The following is a 14,407-nucleotide window of genomic DNA, read 5'->3' on the forward strand; positions in this document are numbered from 1 at the left end:
TGGAAACTTCAAATTGCACTTTTATTTTGTATACTATGCTATGCTACGCTATGCTATGGGCTTTTGATATATGATGTATTGCTGTATGACATGCGATGTCCCTTCATGTCGAGGTATCCTACGCAGAAGCATCCAAATCCAACCCAAAAAGTCGAATCGCATTACCCCCCAAAATAGCCTTTTCCTCCTCACTCCCCGCGCCACACGCGCTACGTATAGCATCTTTATTCATGGAAACGCTTAGCCACTGCTTGGCATCTTCTCCCTTCCCCTCTTCCTCCTCATCCAAAGGTGGGAAAAACGGCGCATCGGTTCCGAACATTACTCTGTCCGCGCCACTCACTCCGACTGCTCCTCGAACTCCCACATCCCCGTAAACTACTGCGTCTAGCCAGATATTCTTCTTCAAGATTTCCCAGATGGTTTTCCTTCCCTCGGCCAATTTTCCTTCGGCTTTTAGATGCGCATCGTGCAACACGCAACTTTCTATTCTCCCTGCTAAAAATGGAAGGGTGCCACCGCTATGCGCGAGAATAACTTGTAGATCCGGTACGGAAGAGAATACCGAGGAGAGGATCATGCGGGTAACGGCGATGGTGGTCTCCATTGGGAAACCAAGAGCGAGAGGGAGAACATGCCCGTAATCATTTCCTCTGGGACCGAAGACCGAGGTGGGGAGTCCGTAGTGCGGATGCAGAAAGATGGGGAAATTGTTGGCGGCTAATTCTTTGAAGATGGGAAGGAGAGAGGGGTCGTCGAGACCGGAGCCGAGACCGCTTGTTCCGAGGATGATACCGCGGCAGTAGGGGAGGGTTTTGAGGTGAGCGATGCTCTCGAGGATGGAGGATGGAGAGGCGGATAGGGGGAGCGTGCCGAAGAAATAGAGACGGGTTGGGTGGAGAGCGCAGAGGGAGTTTATTTCGGTGTTGATCGATAGAGCGGTTTCGAGGGCGGTGGTGGGGGGAAGCCAATCGAGCCAGGGGTTTGCGAGGGAAATTATCGAGGTGCGGATGGAGTGGGTGTCCATGAAGGCAATTCTTTCGGAGATGTCATAGCTAGAGGTTTAGAGGATTAGTTGGGATATCGGAGAGCTTGATTTCGGGTGATGCTGAAAGGTAGGGAGAACAGGAGGCAGAGGAATTTTATGAGTCTTTCTCGTGTATATACTACTTAGAAATGGATCTAGAATCGATTGTTTGTCCAATATGAAGTTCAATACTCTGAAATTATATAGCTGGATATACTATCTGGGAGGCTGGTCACTTGACCCTCGACCTCTTGCCAGTCTTCTCCTCTACCACAACACACACATTCCTCGTCAATTCACCTCTTATTTCTCTCGTTTCTCCAAATTTACTGTTGAGATCCCTTAAAATAGCAAGACATATACGAACAGAAAGGTCGAACTTACTATTCAGACCCAATCGGTCGTCCCCTACTCGTACTCGGTGTGTCCTCCGCTGGCAAGATAACCAATCGATGTTCTGTCGCTGGGGGAAATTGCCTTATATAAGGGATTTCATCGCGCGTTTTAAGAAGCTCAATGTAAGATGGCGGGTAGACGTGAGTGTGAATATCCACTATCGGGACCGAGGAGGACATTTTGATGGTTGTTTTTGAGAAATTCACGGAGTAGAGAAAGCGGTAGAATAGGAGAAGGGGCGAGGAACAAGAACTTGTAGAAGACTTTAAACGTGAGAGAAGACAGTCTCATTCTTCATGAGAACACATATTTCAAAACCACTCGATCAATCATGCAATGGCAATCCAATCTAGTATGTAATAAAATGCATGACAATGTCAAGATAGCTATAGATTAAGCTACCCCGCACTAGTACTCCCCCGTCCAGCAACCCCACATCCGAATTAATCTTCCGATCACAACCCTATCTTATCATTCAATCATAAATGCTTATCATGGCTCTTCCCTTTTGGCTCATTTACCTGCCCTTTTTGGAGAGTAGCTGTATACTATCTTGCACCGGGCCGCATGCGGAGAACGGCTTTGGCCGCGTGCAGCGTTTCTGGTGAGGGCTTTGGGCAATATATACTTTCCTAGTGGAAACGGAATTTTGTCTGGTCGTGGTTTTGTTCACACCGTCGACATTGTGATATTGAAGAACAGCATCAGGCAAGATGTCGATAGAAGTGAAAAAGGCTGTGGATGTCGACAATCTCGTCATTCCTGTAAATTGCCCTCCAATTCAATCCGCTCTCCCTTCTCCTCCTCATCTCGACACACATATACACTTACCCTTATGCTAACAATATTCCGCCACAGATAATAAACTTCTCCCACTTCCTAAGTGGCACTCCCTCGCAGCGTATCCAAACCGCTCAATCCATTCTCCACGGTTTCCGCACCGCAGGATTTATCTACCTTTCCCACCACCCCATTCCCCCACCCATCCTATCCCACACCTTTTCCACATCCGCCAAATTCTTCGCTCGTCCCTCTTCTGAAAAAGATCCACTAGCCTGGACTACACCCCTCGCAAATCGCGGTTATGTAGCTCATGGTCGCGAGAAAACCACTACACTCACGGATAAAAAAGCGGTTGAGGAATTGAAAGCCCAAGCACCAGATTTGAAAGAGAGTTTTGAGATTGGGCGAGAAGGTCAAGAACAACTGCCCAATAATTGGCCTTCTATTACTCCCTCAGACCCTGATGCCAAAGAGTTCAAAGAGACGATGTTGAAGTTCCATGATTTGTGCAAGGAGCTTCACATAAATGTCATGCGCGCAATTGCTCTCGGAATGTCGCTCCCCGAATCTTATTTTGACGGATTCACAAGTGCGGGAGATAATACACTCCGTTTACTACATTATCCACCTGCGAAAGCAAGTGTGTTTAAGGAAAATAAATTGCAAGTTAGAGCTGGGGAGCATACAGATTATGGGAGTATCACACTTCTTTTCCAAGATGACAGAGGAGGACTCCAAGTAAAAAGTCCCAAAGGAACATTTGTTGATGCGACCCCGGTGCCGGGAACCGTGGTAGTCAATGCAGGAGATTTGTTGGCAAGGTGGAGTAATGATTTTATTAGGAGTACATTGCATAGGGTTGTGGAACCGCCTCCTAAGGAAGGGGAAGAGGTTCCGGAAGAGGGTGTCTATCCCGCGAGATACAGTCTTGCGTACTTTTGTAATCCAAACTTCGATCGGATGATTGAGGCAATTGAGGGGACGTATGGAGGGGAACTCGGGGACAGAAAATATGAAGGGATCAATTCGGGAGAGTATCTGGTACAGAGATTGGCTGCTACTTACTGAGTTCTACTTGGATTTATGTGGTTACATATCATATACGTTGTAAATTCAATAGTTGAGATTCCGTGTATTGGTTTTCTGTTTTTGGCAATTGTGTGTGGACAATAGAAGATCAGAAGAGAACATTCTTCAAAGTAGGCCCAGTGCCCATGCGGACAAGTCTATCTTACCGAGAGAAAAAAATCATGAGCAAAGGAACCCGTTAGGAGTCGAGTCTTGCTACTCACCAGAAGTCCTGGATATCTATCTGAAGTAACTTATTTTTTGCTCAGCGCTGCAAGGCAAGCACACTCTTCTCGCAAGTCTTATGCATGTTATCATGATGATTGACAGCAGGAGGATTATTTTATCGTCGGAAACAGGTAGCAACGGCAATTCCATGTTTGACAACATCAGCCATCTTCCGACCTTTTCTATTTTCCCAAATGATTATCCATCCCCATTGACAATCAGCATACTAATTCTAAGAATAGCAAGGCTTAATCCCAATTCCAAGGGAACATATGAATTGTTCACATCTCTTGCAGCTATCACTTGTACTTCTTGGTTAAAGTCTGAGATGAACTGTTTATAGTAAAGAAGTGAGATTTCCAGTTTGTGGAGCCATTGATTTCAAGCTGAGAAGACTTGAAAGTCACTGTTTGTGGCGTGGATGTATCAAGGAAATCTATCCAGCAAGGGTCTCATTATCGAATTCATTTGCTGTATTCGGATCTTTCGAAATAATGAACCATTCTGGGTCGAGCAGGAATGAAATCTCAGACGCCGCCGTTGCGCATTTGTAGTTGTTCTATCGAGTCGCCAAAAAAGTCCAACGAAGCGTTTCTGTCAAGCTGGCAGAAGTCTTCTGGGAACACTGCAGCCAAAGCATCGATCACCTTTCCGTATTTCTTCTTGAACTATCCACCTGGCTCTAAATGTACTGCTGGGAGCAGCGTAAATGGCGGAATTTATGGATGCGACACATTTAATAGTTTTATCCTGTCTTTGACTAAGCTAACTTGCCATCCGACTTTGGTAAGCCGATGCCCAGATCGATGAAAATACACCATTGCTGACTCCGTCGAGATCATCAGGCTCACAGGACTGTAGTTGGTCTACAGCAAGGCTACGCCATGATTCTTGTTAGTCAGGCCGAAGAAGATATGGATTAGCAGAGGAAATTTGAAGTCTCAATATCTACAAGCATCTCAATATCCGAATGTATCTCGGGGTATAGACACATCCCAACATTTGAAAGAAAGTCAATTTATCTGGGATCGAAAGCATTTCGCTGTCCCAATGCAACCGAGACTGTCGTAAGCTGTAGGAAATAAACTTACAAGCCTTGATATACGTTAGTATCATATAGGGATAGAATTTGTCTCATGAAGTCTTCGAGATTGGGATCTATTCATGCGGAATAATCTGATGGATCAAGTGTCTCAAGCATTACATACTTATCCTTCGCCAACACGGCGCCGCGTGTATTACATTCGTGAAAGACAGAGATATGATGACTCGATTTGCACAGCAATTATCGAATAGACAAGTCTTTCATGGTCATAGTTGGGGTCGTTAGTGAGTGAGAAAGCTAGCGGCGATAATGATAATGATGATTTGGAAGATGGGGATAAGAATGCAGTGAATCCAGATTCCAAATTAGAGAGAATAAATAACAGCGCAATCAAGTGATCCTTATAATGGCAGTCTGAATCTTTCAAGATTGTTGTCGCCGGTGCTCGATCAATGTCTCTTAGGGGCACATTGCCTACGGATTTCATCTACTCTATACTAAAAAGTTTTGAAGCATAGGAATTTGGATTTCGTACTTCACAGGCCACACCATGGAGCGATCTAAATGACAAGCCATCCCCCCCTTCCCCTAAAGGTACGATTTCTTTTGGGGTTTGCATGCGTGCAGGAGACACTCATCCCATGGTCATAGTGGCTGGGGATGTAATCTTTTTATTTCACTTTGGATCCTGAGATTCAGGCATCCCGTGTCTCAAAGCAGGATGAATCAATCATGACTACACTTTTATGTAAGGGCCAGAAATGTACGAGATATCATTGCTTATATATTTCGCAATTTCTATCTAAATCTTCCCCTTTTTATCCACACAATCAAGTGCTCCCTCAAAGCGATTGATCTATAAACGTCCAAGCAAAATGTAAAATGTCCTCCCATATGAATCATATGAGGAATCATCTATTGGTCCATCCATTCATGAGTCCCAATCCCCTCCTGGCGGTTGAAGCCAAAGAACCCTCTATATGTTTGTGTATTCTTAAACGCCTTATGCATCCCAAGTCATGATCACATCACATCATATCATAATACATGATTGATAGATACCCACAACTCCTCCCAATGTTGAATTATTCATGTTGAAATTCCTTTTGATATTAACCTTTCCTTTTCCACCCGAAAGAAAAGTTAACCATATGCTCGCTAAATGTTAAAATATGCAAAACAAAATGCTAAAATGCAATTATGTAGGTTGTGGAGCCGACACACCGGTGATGCCGTTTTCGGCATCTTCGGTGGCTTCCACGGGTCCGCAAGTACAGAAGAGATTCGTATCACCGTAGGCTGAAAAAATGTTAGCAGATTAAATGTCATCAGAATGTAGAGAAGCTTACCATCATCAAGTCTAGTAACGGATGGCCAGAATTTCTTCTCCTTGAGATAAGCCAATGGGTATGCGGCTTGCTCTCGAGTGTATGGACGATTCCATTCTCCAATGAGGAGATCTTTCTGAGTATGTGGCGAATTCTTCAAGACATTGCCTGCCTTTGGAATAGTGCCATCTTCCACGGCTTGGATTTCTTTGCGGATTGATATCAATGCATCAATGAATCGGTCAAGTTCTTCCTTACTTTCAGACTCGGTGGGCTCGATCATAAGGGTATTAGCAACTGGCCAACTCATAGTTGGTGCATGGAAACCATAATCCTGAAGACGCTTGGCAATATCAATAGCCTCGACACCTGCCGACTCTTTGAAACCACGAACATCTAGGATAAACTCGTGAGCACATCGCGAATTGGCGTTAGTGTACAGGATTTGGTAGTGAGGTCGGAGACGAGACATGATATAGTTGGCATTCAAAAGAGTGATCTTGGTAGCATGAGTCAATCCTCTACCGCCCATCATCTTTACATAAGCCCAACTAATTGGCAAGATACTCGCACTTCCGAAAGGAGCACCACTGACTGGGGCGATGGCATTCTCGCCACCAGTCTTCACTAGTGGATGGCCAGGTAGGAATGGTGCCAAATGAGATTTAACACCAATTGGACCAACACCTGGACCACCACCACCGTGAGGAATACAGAATGTCTTGTGAAGGTTAAGATGACATACATCGGCACCGATCTCTCCAGGTGAGCACAATCCAATTTGAGCATTCATGTTGGCACCGTCCATGTACACTTGACCTCCGTGTTGATGAACAATATCACATGCAGCCTTGATTTCTGGCTCAAAAACACCAAATGTACTTGGATATGTGATCATGATAGCTCCGAGTTCTTCACTATATTTCTCACATTTTGCTTTGAGATCTGCCATGTCGAGATTACCAGACTTGATGTCACACTTCACAGTAACAACGCGCATACCTGCCATGGCAGCTGATGCAGGGTTGGTACCATGGGCAGAAACGGGAATCAAGCAAATATCACGCTTCTTCCCAGGTTGCTGTTCTTGAAACTTGCGAATCACACGTAACCCAGTAAACTCTCCTTGTGCACCTGAATTTGGTTGCAAGGATACTGCATCAAATCCAGTGATAGTAGCTAGATCAGCCTCAAGCTCATCGATCATAGTCTTGTAACCAGTTGCCTGATTAGTAGGAACAAAGGGATGAATTGAGGAGAACTCCGGCCATGTAACTGGTGCCATTTCAGTAGTAGCATTGAGCTTCATGGTGCAGGAGCCCAGGGGTATCATGGAATGTGTAAGGGACAGATCCTTTGATTGAAGGTGATGAATGTAACGGAGAATCTCGGTTTCGGAGTGGTGTGTGTTGAAAACTGGATGAGTGAGGTATTGGGATGATCTCTTCAATTCCGCAGGAATCGAATCATCAAAAGAAGTTTGCAACTCAGTAGTTTTCTCGAAAGATCCCGATCCTGTCTTGGAAAACTTGGCGAACACAGATATAATGTCCTCGAGGTCCTTGATGTCAACCGTTTCGTCAATAGTGACACCAAGACGGCTGTCATCGAACTTTCTTAGATTGATCTTGAAAGTCTCGGTGGCATAGTTAAGGATTTCATCAGATTTACCCTGCCCAACATCAACCACGACGGTATCAAAGAGAACTTTTCCGTCGGAGCCCGTTCCTCTGGAGTTGGTCTCAAATCCAAGGCTCTTGAGTCCATCCTGAACAAATCGAGCTCCTTGAATAGCTCTCTCAGCAATAGCCTTGAGACCTTCTGGACCATGGTAGACTGCATAGAATGCACTCATGTTAGCCAATAATGCTTGAGCCGTGCACACATTGCTAGTAGCCTTTTCTCTGCGGATATGCTGTTCTCTAGTTTGCAAAGCCAATCTCATTGCCTTGTCCCCTAGTCTATCTTTCGATACACCAATGAGACGTCCTGGGATCTTTCTCTTATATTTGTCACTAACGGCGAAGAAAGCGGCATGTGGACCACCATAACCAAATGGAACACCAAAACGCTGAGCATTTCCGAAAGCAATATCAGCACCAAACTCACCAGGCGGTGTGAGAACAGTGAGAGCTAAAAGATCAGTAGCAACACTGAAAGTAGCGCCTTGAGCATGAATGACATCTGCTAGACCACGGAAGTCTTCTACGCCACCCTCGGTATCAGGGTATTGTACCAAAGCTCCGATGAGATCATTTCCAAGTTCCTTGAGACGAGCTCCGCCATCTGCAAGGACATCTCCAACTTCAATCTTTATATCAAATCCATCTGCTCGGCTTTGTAAAACTGCTAGTGTCTGTGGGTGGACTAAATGGCTAACAAAAAATGTCTTGTTCTTGTTCTTCTGTCTAGCAAGTGGAAGGGCATTCATTGACAAGGTCATGGCTTCGGCAGCGGCGGTGGATTCATCGAGTAGCGAGGCATTGGAAATTGGTAATGCCGTCAAATCGGAGACAAGTGTTTGGAAGTTTAAAAGCGATTCTAACCGACCTTGACTAATCTCGGGTTGATATGGCGTGTAGCTTGTGTACCATCCTGGACTTTCCAACACATTTCTCTTGATAACCTCGGGAACTCGAGTTCCGGCGTATCCACATCCAATATAACTTCTCATAATTGTATTTTCGGACGCAATAGACTTTAGTCTCGCAAGCAATTGAGATTCCGTGAACCCTTCTTGTGACGATTCTGATTCGGCGTCGATTTTGAGATCTTTAGAAGACAAAATGTCGCGAGGTAAAACTTGCTCTACAAACTCGTCCAAACTTTTGACTGGCGGATCCAAAGCTTTCAACATCTGTTCTGTAGATTCCGCATCGGGACCAATATGTCGGCGCGCGAAAGTATCCAAAGGGGCATAAACTCCTCTGGAACTTAAAGTCGAAGGCGAGTTGATTGTCTCATCCTTCGCAGAGCTTTTGTAGAAAGTTCGTCGTCCAATTGGCTTCAAAACAGTTGCAGAGCATGGCGATTGACCAGAACTCCATGGTCGTGTGATGGTTGAGCTTCTCAGAGAAGAACTTCTCGATTGAAGCGCCACTCGTGCAAATCTCGCACGAAGTGCAAGACTTGAGGCAACCATTGCTCGTGAGTTTGCAGAAATCCGCGAAGCTCTTGAACCTGAAGGCTGGTTGCAAAATTTAAGAAAGAGAGTCGGTGGATTTAGGAGTGAGCTGGTCGAGAAGTGAAATTCGGGGGAGGGGTCCGGAAGTATTAGGAACAGCTAGGATCGTGAGGGCACCGATTGTCACAAACCCCACATTCAGATAAGATGATAGAGATAGTATCAAATAGGAGTGAGATACGAGATTTATGAAACAATAAGGAAAGACGACAATGAGTATAGACAAATGGAAAGATGCGGGATGAGTCTATTATATATGATATCTAAAGGCGATTTCACTAGCAACTTTTTTTCCCAACATGATAGAACTAGAGGCGGGATAAGGATTTATGACAAGATAAGTTCAGTCAAGCCGGAAAAAAAAGATTCACTCAAAACAGTGATTGATGAGCCACGAACCCGTTTCCAGTTTAGTGCAACAAGAAACCTTAAATGTTCTAATTACGCACATGGAAGTAGTAAGCAAATGTGACGGGAAGAAAGATTAAAATTCATAATTGGAGTGTGTAAACGTCAACTCATCGTCGACCTCAATACTTCAACACATTCACAATTCCATACCACCAAAATGTTCGGAGGACGTAGGTGACATCTCGAATTCATATCGGCGAGCTTTTCTAACTCCAATTCTAGCACCACCACCACCATCCGCGGCCGAGCTGAAGGCTCAAGAGGAGGAAGCTTCCCTCACCGTGCAACGAGTCATTACATGGTCTATTCTTCTTTATCTTTGTATGTTTTACACTTTTCTATTAGTACCTTGTTTGTACTGACTTTACGATAGCACCTTTCGCCGTCAAGAGCATTCAAAACCTCATCTAGGATTGCAAACGAATAATGCATCATGACCTGTACAACATAAGCGCATGAGAAGATCGAGGAGGTGTACAATATGATGGGAATACACATGGATATAATGTACAAGAGCTGCATGTATGAATTGCTGGCAGTGGTACTTATATCTCTTTCGTGCTAGAGAGCAAAAATTTCGAGGATCGAGAGGGGATCATAAATATACTCTATTAAAGGCTCCAGAAGCGTAACTCTGCTCTTCAAGGCATCTTAGCCAAAGACGAGAGAGGCTATCAAAACGAATTCACACATGAACAAGAACGTTTCTTGTAATATCCCGAATACTGCTACTACCTACGTCATACAAGATCATGTTTCTGTGTATCCATCGAATCAAGTCTATATGGAACAGAAAATCTCTCCCTCCTATATATTCCCTTCTCCCACCAGATTCGCCCCGCCTCTCATAGACTTTCTAGTTTAACTTTCTCAGCAACTTCTCCCTGATCTCCTCCACCTTCTTTTTCTGCCCTCCCTCCTCATCAAAATTCTCCGCCTCCAACCACTCCACTAGCGCCTCCTTGACCACCTCCCATTCCTCCAAAATCACACTCCCGTACCAACTATCTCTCCTCCGTCCCCTCACAACCATATGTCTCCTAAAAAGCCCCTCCTCTACAAATCCCAACCTTAGCGCAGCCCTCTTACTCCCCATGTTCTCCGCATTGCATTTCCATTCCACCCTCTCATACCCTAGTTTGAAGCAATACTCCATCAAAACAAAACAAGCTTCCGTCGCCTCAGTAGTCCTCTGCAGTTTCTTCGAGAATAGCACATGGCCAACCTCTATTCTCCTCTGACTCGGTACAATATTCAGCAGGCTTATGATTCCCACTGCTTCTCCACTTGGTAAGATGATTGCCCAATTAACGAAGCCAGATTCAGGGTGATTAATGAGCCATGCGAGATATGCTGTGAAGTCTTCAATGGTACCAAAGGGTCCGCTGGGCATGTATTTGTAAAGCATGTATCTTTCCGCTCCGCCGACATGTTTCCAGAGGTCCGGGATGTGGTCTGCAGAGAGCGGGATGAGGGAGATGCGATTTGTGACGTGGGAAAGGGGGGTCAGAGAGGGGAAGGGAGGGGAATTAGGGGAGACGGCAGGGAAGGAGGTCTCGAAGTCGGCGGGGTAGAGGGAGACAGATGAAATTGGGGGTGGTGACATTTTGTGTGAAAAGTTTGCGTAAATCGATTGGTCGTTCGATACTACAGATGAAGGATTTTGAATTTCGGCATCAAATGAGATCTCTTATCTTTATAGGAGATTGGTCTTGAGCTATGAGTCACTTGGCCCCATTTACAGAAATGAAAGGGCGTAATTTTGACGTGTGCACAAACCTAACTTTCAAAATCAATACATTATAGGCAGTTGTTTGCGATCGATTTGAGGTGAAAGAGAAATTACTACTATTAGTCTGTAATTAAGCTTCCATATTATACAATGCCTATCCTTTTTTACATCCCAACCAACTCCATGAAGTCTAAAGCACTTCCGATCAAATTAACCATGGGTATTTCGCATCAATCATCGGCCGAATCTTGTCCTCGCTGCTATTTGTGGTGGCTGCTCTTTCTCCCATTCGACATAATCTTTATGTACCCTATCCAACTCCTTTTTCAAATGTGCTAATTGAGTTTGATAGTCTTCGAGAATCTAGTATGTGAGTCAGCATCATATCATTACTTCGGTAGAAACTATGACAATTACCTTCTTGCATCGCGCGGTCATGGTGTCGTCCAAAATCTCTCCATTTTCTTGCCCAACCTTCTCCAGTTCCGTCCTCAATAACCGACCTCGTTCTTGGACGTTGATCATTCGAGCCCAAATCTCTTCTGCTCTGGCACCCAGTGCCGGATCACTAGCCCCCTTTTCTATCTTGATAAGTTTAGCTTTCAGGTCCTCCTCGTCTCCACTAAGCGCATAGCCTCTGTTTCTTAAAACCTGCACTTTAGTCGCCAATGCAATGCATCTTTGTTTTAAGACCACATGTTTCCTTCTCGCATCCATTGCCCGTATACTTGTCCTCGTGTCGTGATTTTGAAGTAGGTTCGACAAACTAGCATTGATATTATGTAATCGAATGTTGAATGCTGCAAGATGATTTTGCTGAGCTTTGATCCTGTCGCCCATCATTTGGAAACCGATACATGAGACTGGAATATATCCAGGTCCTGGCTTTTTTGAAAGCGCTTCTTCCCAAGCTCTTGGGTCTTCGTTGGGTTGTGGTTGATAGAATGGTGCTTCGTCCACACCAACGTTATTATAGAAGAAATATTGGAAGGCACAGTCCTTGCTTCCTGTATCCCATTTACCCACAACCGTCTCAATCTGGTCTATCACACTCTTTTCTCCTACATCAAAATTAGTTCGCGCTGTGAATGATTCTCGATAGGTACGTACGAGGTCTCAGCCCATTTGTGTTTGTATTTGTGAACAAAGAATTTCCAAATTGTCCTTGTGACTGGCCCAAAGCTTGCGACGATTGCGTCTGCCCAAATAAACCAGTCTGTTGCTGCTGCTGCTGCTGCTGGGCCGCTTGCTGCTGCGCTCCCATAGTCTGTCCAGAGAATAATCCTCCCGTTTGTTGCTGCTGTGGCTGTTGTGCATTTGCTCCGAATAGTCCTCCCGCTTGAGGCTGGTTCTGTTGAGTGCTTGCTCCTAGTCCTCCACCGAATAGTCCACTAGCCTGTTGTTGATTTTGTTGAGTATTTTGCCCCGCGCCGCCGAAGAGCCCTCCTCCCTGATTTTGAGCTCCGGTAGTTGTAGTCGAGCCAAACAATCCTCCTGGCTTTTGCGCAGTATTTGTAGATCCAAATAAACCACCTGAAGGTTGTGCGGTGTTTGTTGACCCGAATAAACCTCCGCCAGCTGGCTGGCTTTGACCGAAAGTACTTCCAAACATAGCTGTCTCTGTATGCGTTCGGGGTTGTAGAATTGTCGAGATAGAATCACCGAAGGAAGATGCAAGTAATCTCGAGGGAACTTCAGTACAATGCAAAATTGCAGCTACTTAAGAAAATGTTGACTTTGCGAACGCGCTTGATAGTATATTATTGGGATTGTAAGATTTTCTCGGATATACGTTGCGACAATTCAAAATTTCTAAACTAAAACATGAACAATAGAAATTGATTGGCGAGAGGTACTGTTCAATGTTGAAGCTAGTAGAATAATTTTCACAGTGTGAAAGGTATAGAAAGTGAATTCTTATTTTGCTGGAACATAAATTCGTTGTCGGGACGAAGCTCTTTTGATCGGTCGCGACTGCTGAGAGGTCGGCTGATGAGCCAATCAACTTCCTCGTTTTTGACTTGACCTTAAAGCTTCATACTGCATTGAACCTCCAAAACACTCAATTACGGGCTTTGCGAACCCAGTATCTCCTCACAACATATTTCAAAATGGCCGCCCGTCAACCTAGGTATATTTTTATGCTTGTTCGTTCCCGTACTTCTACCTGATGCTGACCGCGATCACAGATTCAATCAGCAAGTCTTGATTGACACTACCCCATTACCTGCGGATATTCCACCCGTCACAGAGATTGGTAGCAGTTCGGCGCCATTATTGTCCGCAAGTTTCTTTATCGGTGCAAGATGCAGACCCTACAATGACGATTTCATGCAATGCAAGAACGACAACCCCGGAAAGGGAGAAATCGATTGTCTGAAAGAGGGCCGAAGAGTTACCAGGTGTGCGAGGAGCGTGTAAGTGCTACTCCTTATGAGGCTACGGATGTGCAACTTCGAACATCGATGAAGGGGTTTAGGATTTGGAGCGAACCCTGGCTGGATACTTGGATTTTACCAGTAGAACTCTAGGCTAATCGCCAATCATAGAATTGAAGATGTGAACAAACACTGTCTTGAGGAGTTCAGAAAACACTGGTAAGTTACACTCTTATGGAGTCCGGATGTGATGGAATTAGTCATATCTAATAATGTTGTAGGAAATGCCTGGACAATAACAACCAACAACTATGGCAATGTCGACCACAAGAGTGGAAGCTTAACAAATGTGTCTTTGACAATCTGGTATGACACGTCTCTAAACCCACGATGAAGAGCAGCCACTAATCATATGGCGTGTGCATAGAAAATCGAGAAGGTTATTCCAGATACCCCCGCAGGTGAAACCCCTGTGCACCTACGTAAAAGACAAATTTACGCACACTACGGCCCATGAGTTATTCATGTGGCATCGTGTTTCAGTGGAGGTGAGGCGCTATTAGGAGAATACATGTATATAGTGTTGAGAATCAAACTGCACTTCTTCCAATACCCATATTGTCTTTGATTGCTCTGTGTCTTGTTTCAATTGCGTGAAGCATATTTCAGTAGCTTGACGACATGGAGCGTCTCTTGCTATGGCAGCTTATGGTTGGACGAAATTTCTATACATGCTGCAACATCGTTGTCAAGTTACACTATCTATCTAGGGCTATTTCAACTGGAGGGATCAAAATGCACTTCACCAAAAATCTGAGCCCACGTGC

The 14,407-nt window shown here is 44.8% G+C and overlaps 6 protein-coding genes across 6 annotated transcripts; 2 read left to right on the forward strand and 4 right to left on the reverse strand.

The window, feature by feature from the left end:
* BCIN_08g01440 (hypothetical protein) lies at positions 1–1,773 on the reverse strand. The gene is made up of 2 exons (XM_024694397.1): positions 1,412–1,773; positions 1–1,055 (listed from the first exon to the last, which is right to left on the reverse strand). Exons 1-2 carry the CDS (start codon positions 1,600–1,602, stop codon positions 119–121), a joined length of 1,128 nt encoding a protein of 375 aa, XP_024550186.1. The 5' UTR covers positions 1,603–1,773; the 3' UTR covers positions 1–118.
* Positions 1,774–1,933: 160 nt separating this feature from the next.
* Positions 1,934–3,484, forward strand: BCIN_08g01450 (hypothetical protein). The gene is made up of 2 exons (XM_001553458.2): positions 1,934–2,187; positions 2,282–3,484. Exons 1-2 carry the CDS (start codon positions 2,137–2,139, stop codon positions 3,272–3,274), a joined length of 1,044 nt encoding a protein of 347 aa, XP_001553508.1. The 5' UTR covers positions 1,934–2,136; the 3' UTR covers positions 3,275–3,484.
* Positions 3,485–5,208: 1,724 nt separating this feature from the next.
* Bcgcv2 lies at positions 5,209–9,412 on the reverse strand. Its single transcript, XM_001553457.2, has 2 exons — positions 5,897–9,412; positions 5,209–5,846 (listed from the first exon to the last, which is right to left on the reverse strand). The coding sequence occupies exons 1-2, from the start codon at positions 9,015–9,017 to the stop codon at positions 5,746–5,748; spliced, it is 3,222 nt and encodes a 1,073-aa protein (XP_001553507.2). The 5' UTR covers positions 9,018–9,412; the 3' UTR covers positions 5,209–5,745.
* An 843-nt stretch (positions 9,413–10,255) lies between these two features.
* Positions 10,256–11,247, reverse strand: BCIN_08g01470 (hypothetical protein). The gene has a single exon (XM_001553454.2). The coding sequence runs from the start codon at positions 11,074–11,076 to the stop codon at positions 10,327–10,329; it is 750 nt and encodes a 249-aa protein (XP_001553504.1). The 5' UTR covers positions 11,077–11,247; the 3' UTR covers positions 10,256–10,326.
* A 47-nt stretch (positions 11,248–11,294) lies between these two features.
* Positions 11,295–13,119, reverse strand: Bcnup57. The gene is made up of 3 exons (XM_001553453.2): positions 12,313–13,119; positions 11,620–12,263; positions 11,295–11,565 (listed from the first exon to the last, which is right to left on the reverse strand). The coding sequence occupies exons 1-3, from the start codon at positions 12,812–12,814 to the stop codon at positions 11,437–11,439; spliced, it is 1,275 nt and encodes a 424-aa protein (XP_001553503.1). The 5' UTR covers positions 12,815–13,119; the 3' UTR covers positions 11,295–11,436.
* A 29-nt stretch (positions 13,120–13,148) lies between these two features.
* On the forward strand, positions 13,149–14,189 carry BCIN_08g01490 (hypothetical protein). Its single transcript, XM_001553452.2, has 5 exons — positions 13,149–13,333; positions 13,392–13,619; positions 13,752–13,799; positions 13,862–13,946; positions 14,008–14,189. The coding sequence occupies exons 1-5, from the start codon at positions 13,314–13,316 to the stop codon at positions 14,095–14,097; spliced, it is 471 nt and encodes a 156-aa protein (XP_001553502.1). The 5' UTR covers positions 13,149–13,313; the 3' UTR covers positions 14,098–14,189.
* Positions 14,190–14,407: the final 218 nt, after the last annotated feature.

Source organism: Botrytis cinerea, chromosome 8 (genome assembly GCF_000143535.2).
Source record: "Botrytis cinerea B05.10 chromosome 8, complete sequence".
Lineage (NCBI taxonomy): Eukaryota > Fungi > Ascomycota > Leotiomycetes > Helotiales > Sclerotiniaceae > Botrytis > Botrytis cinerea.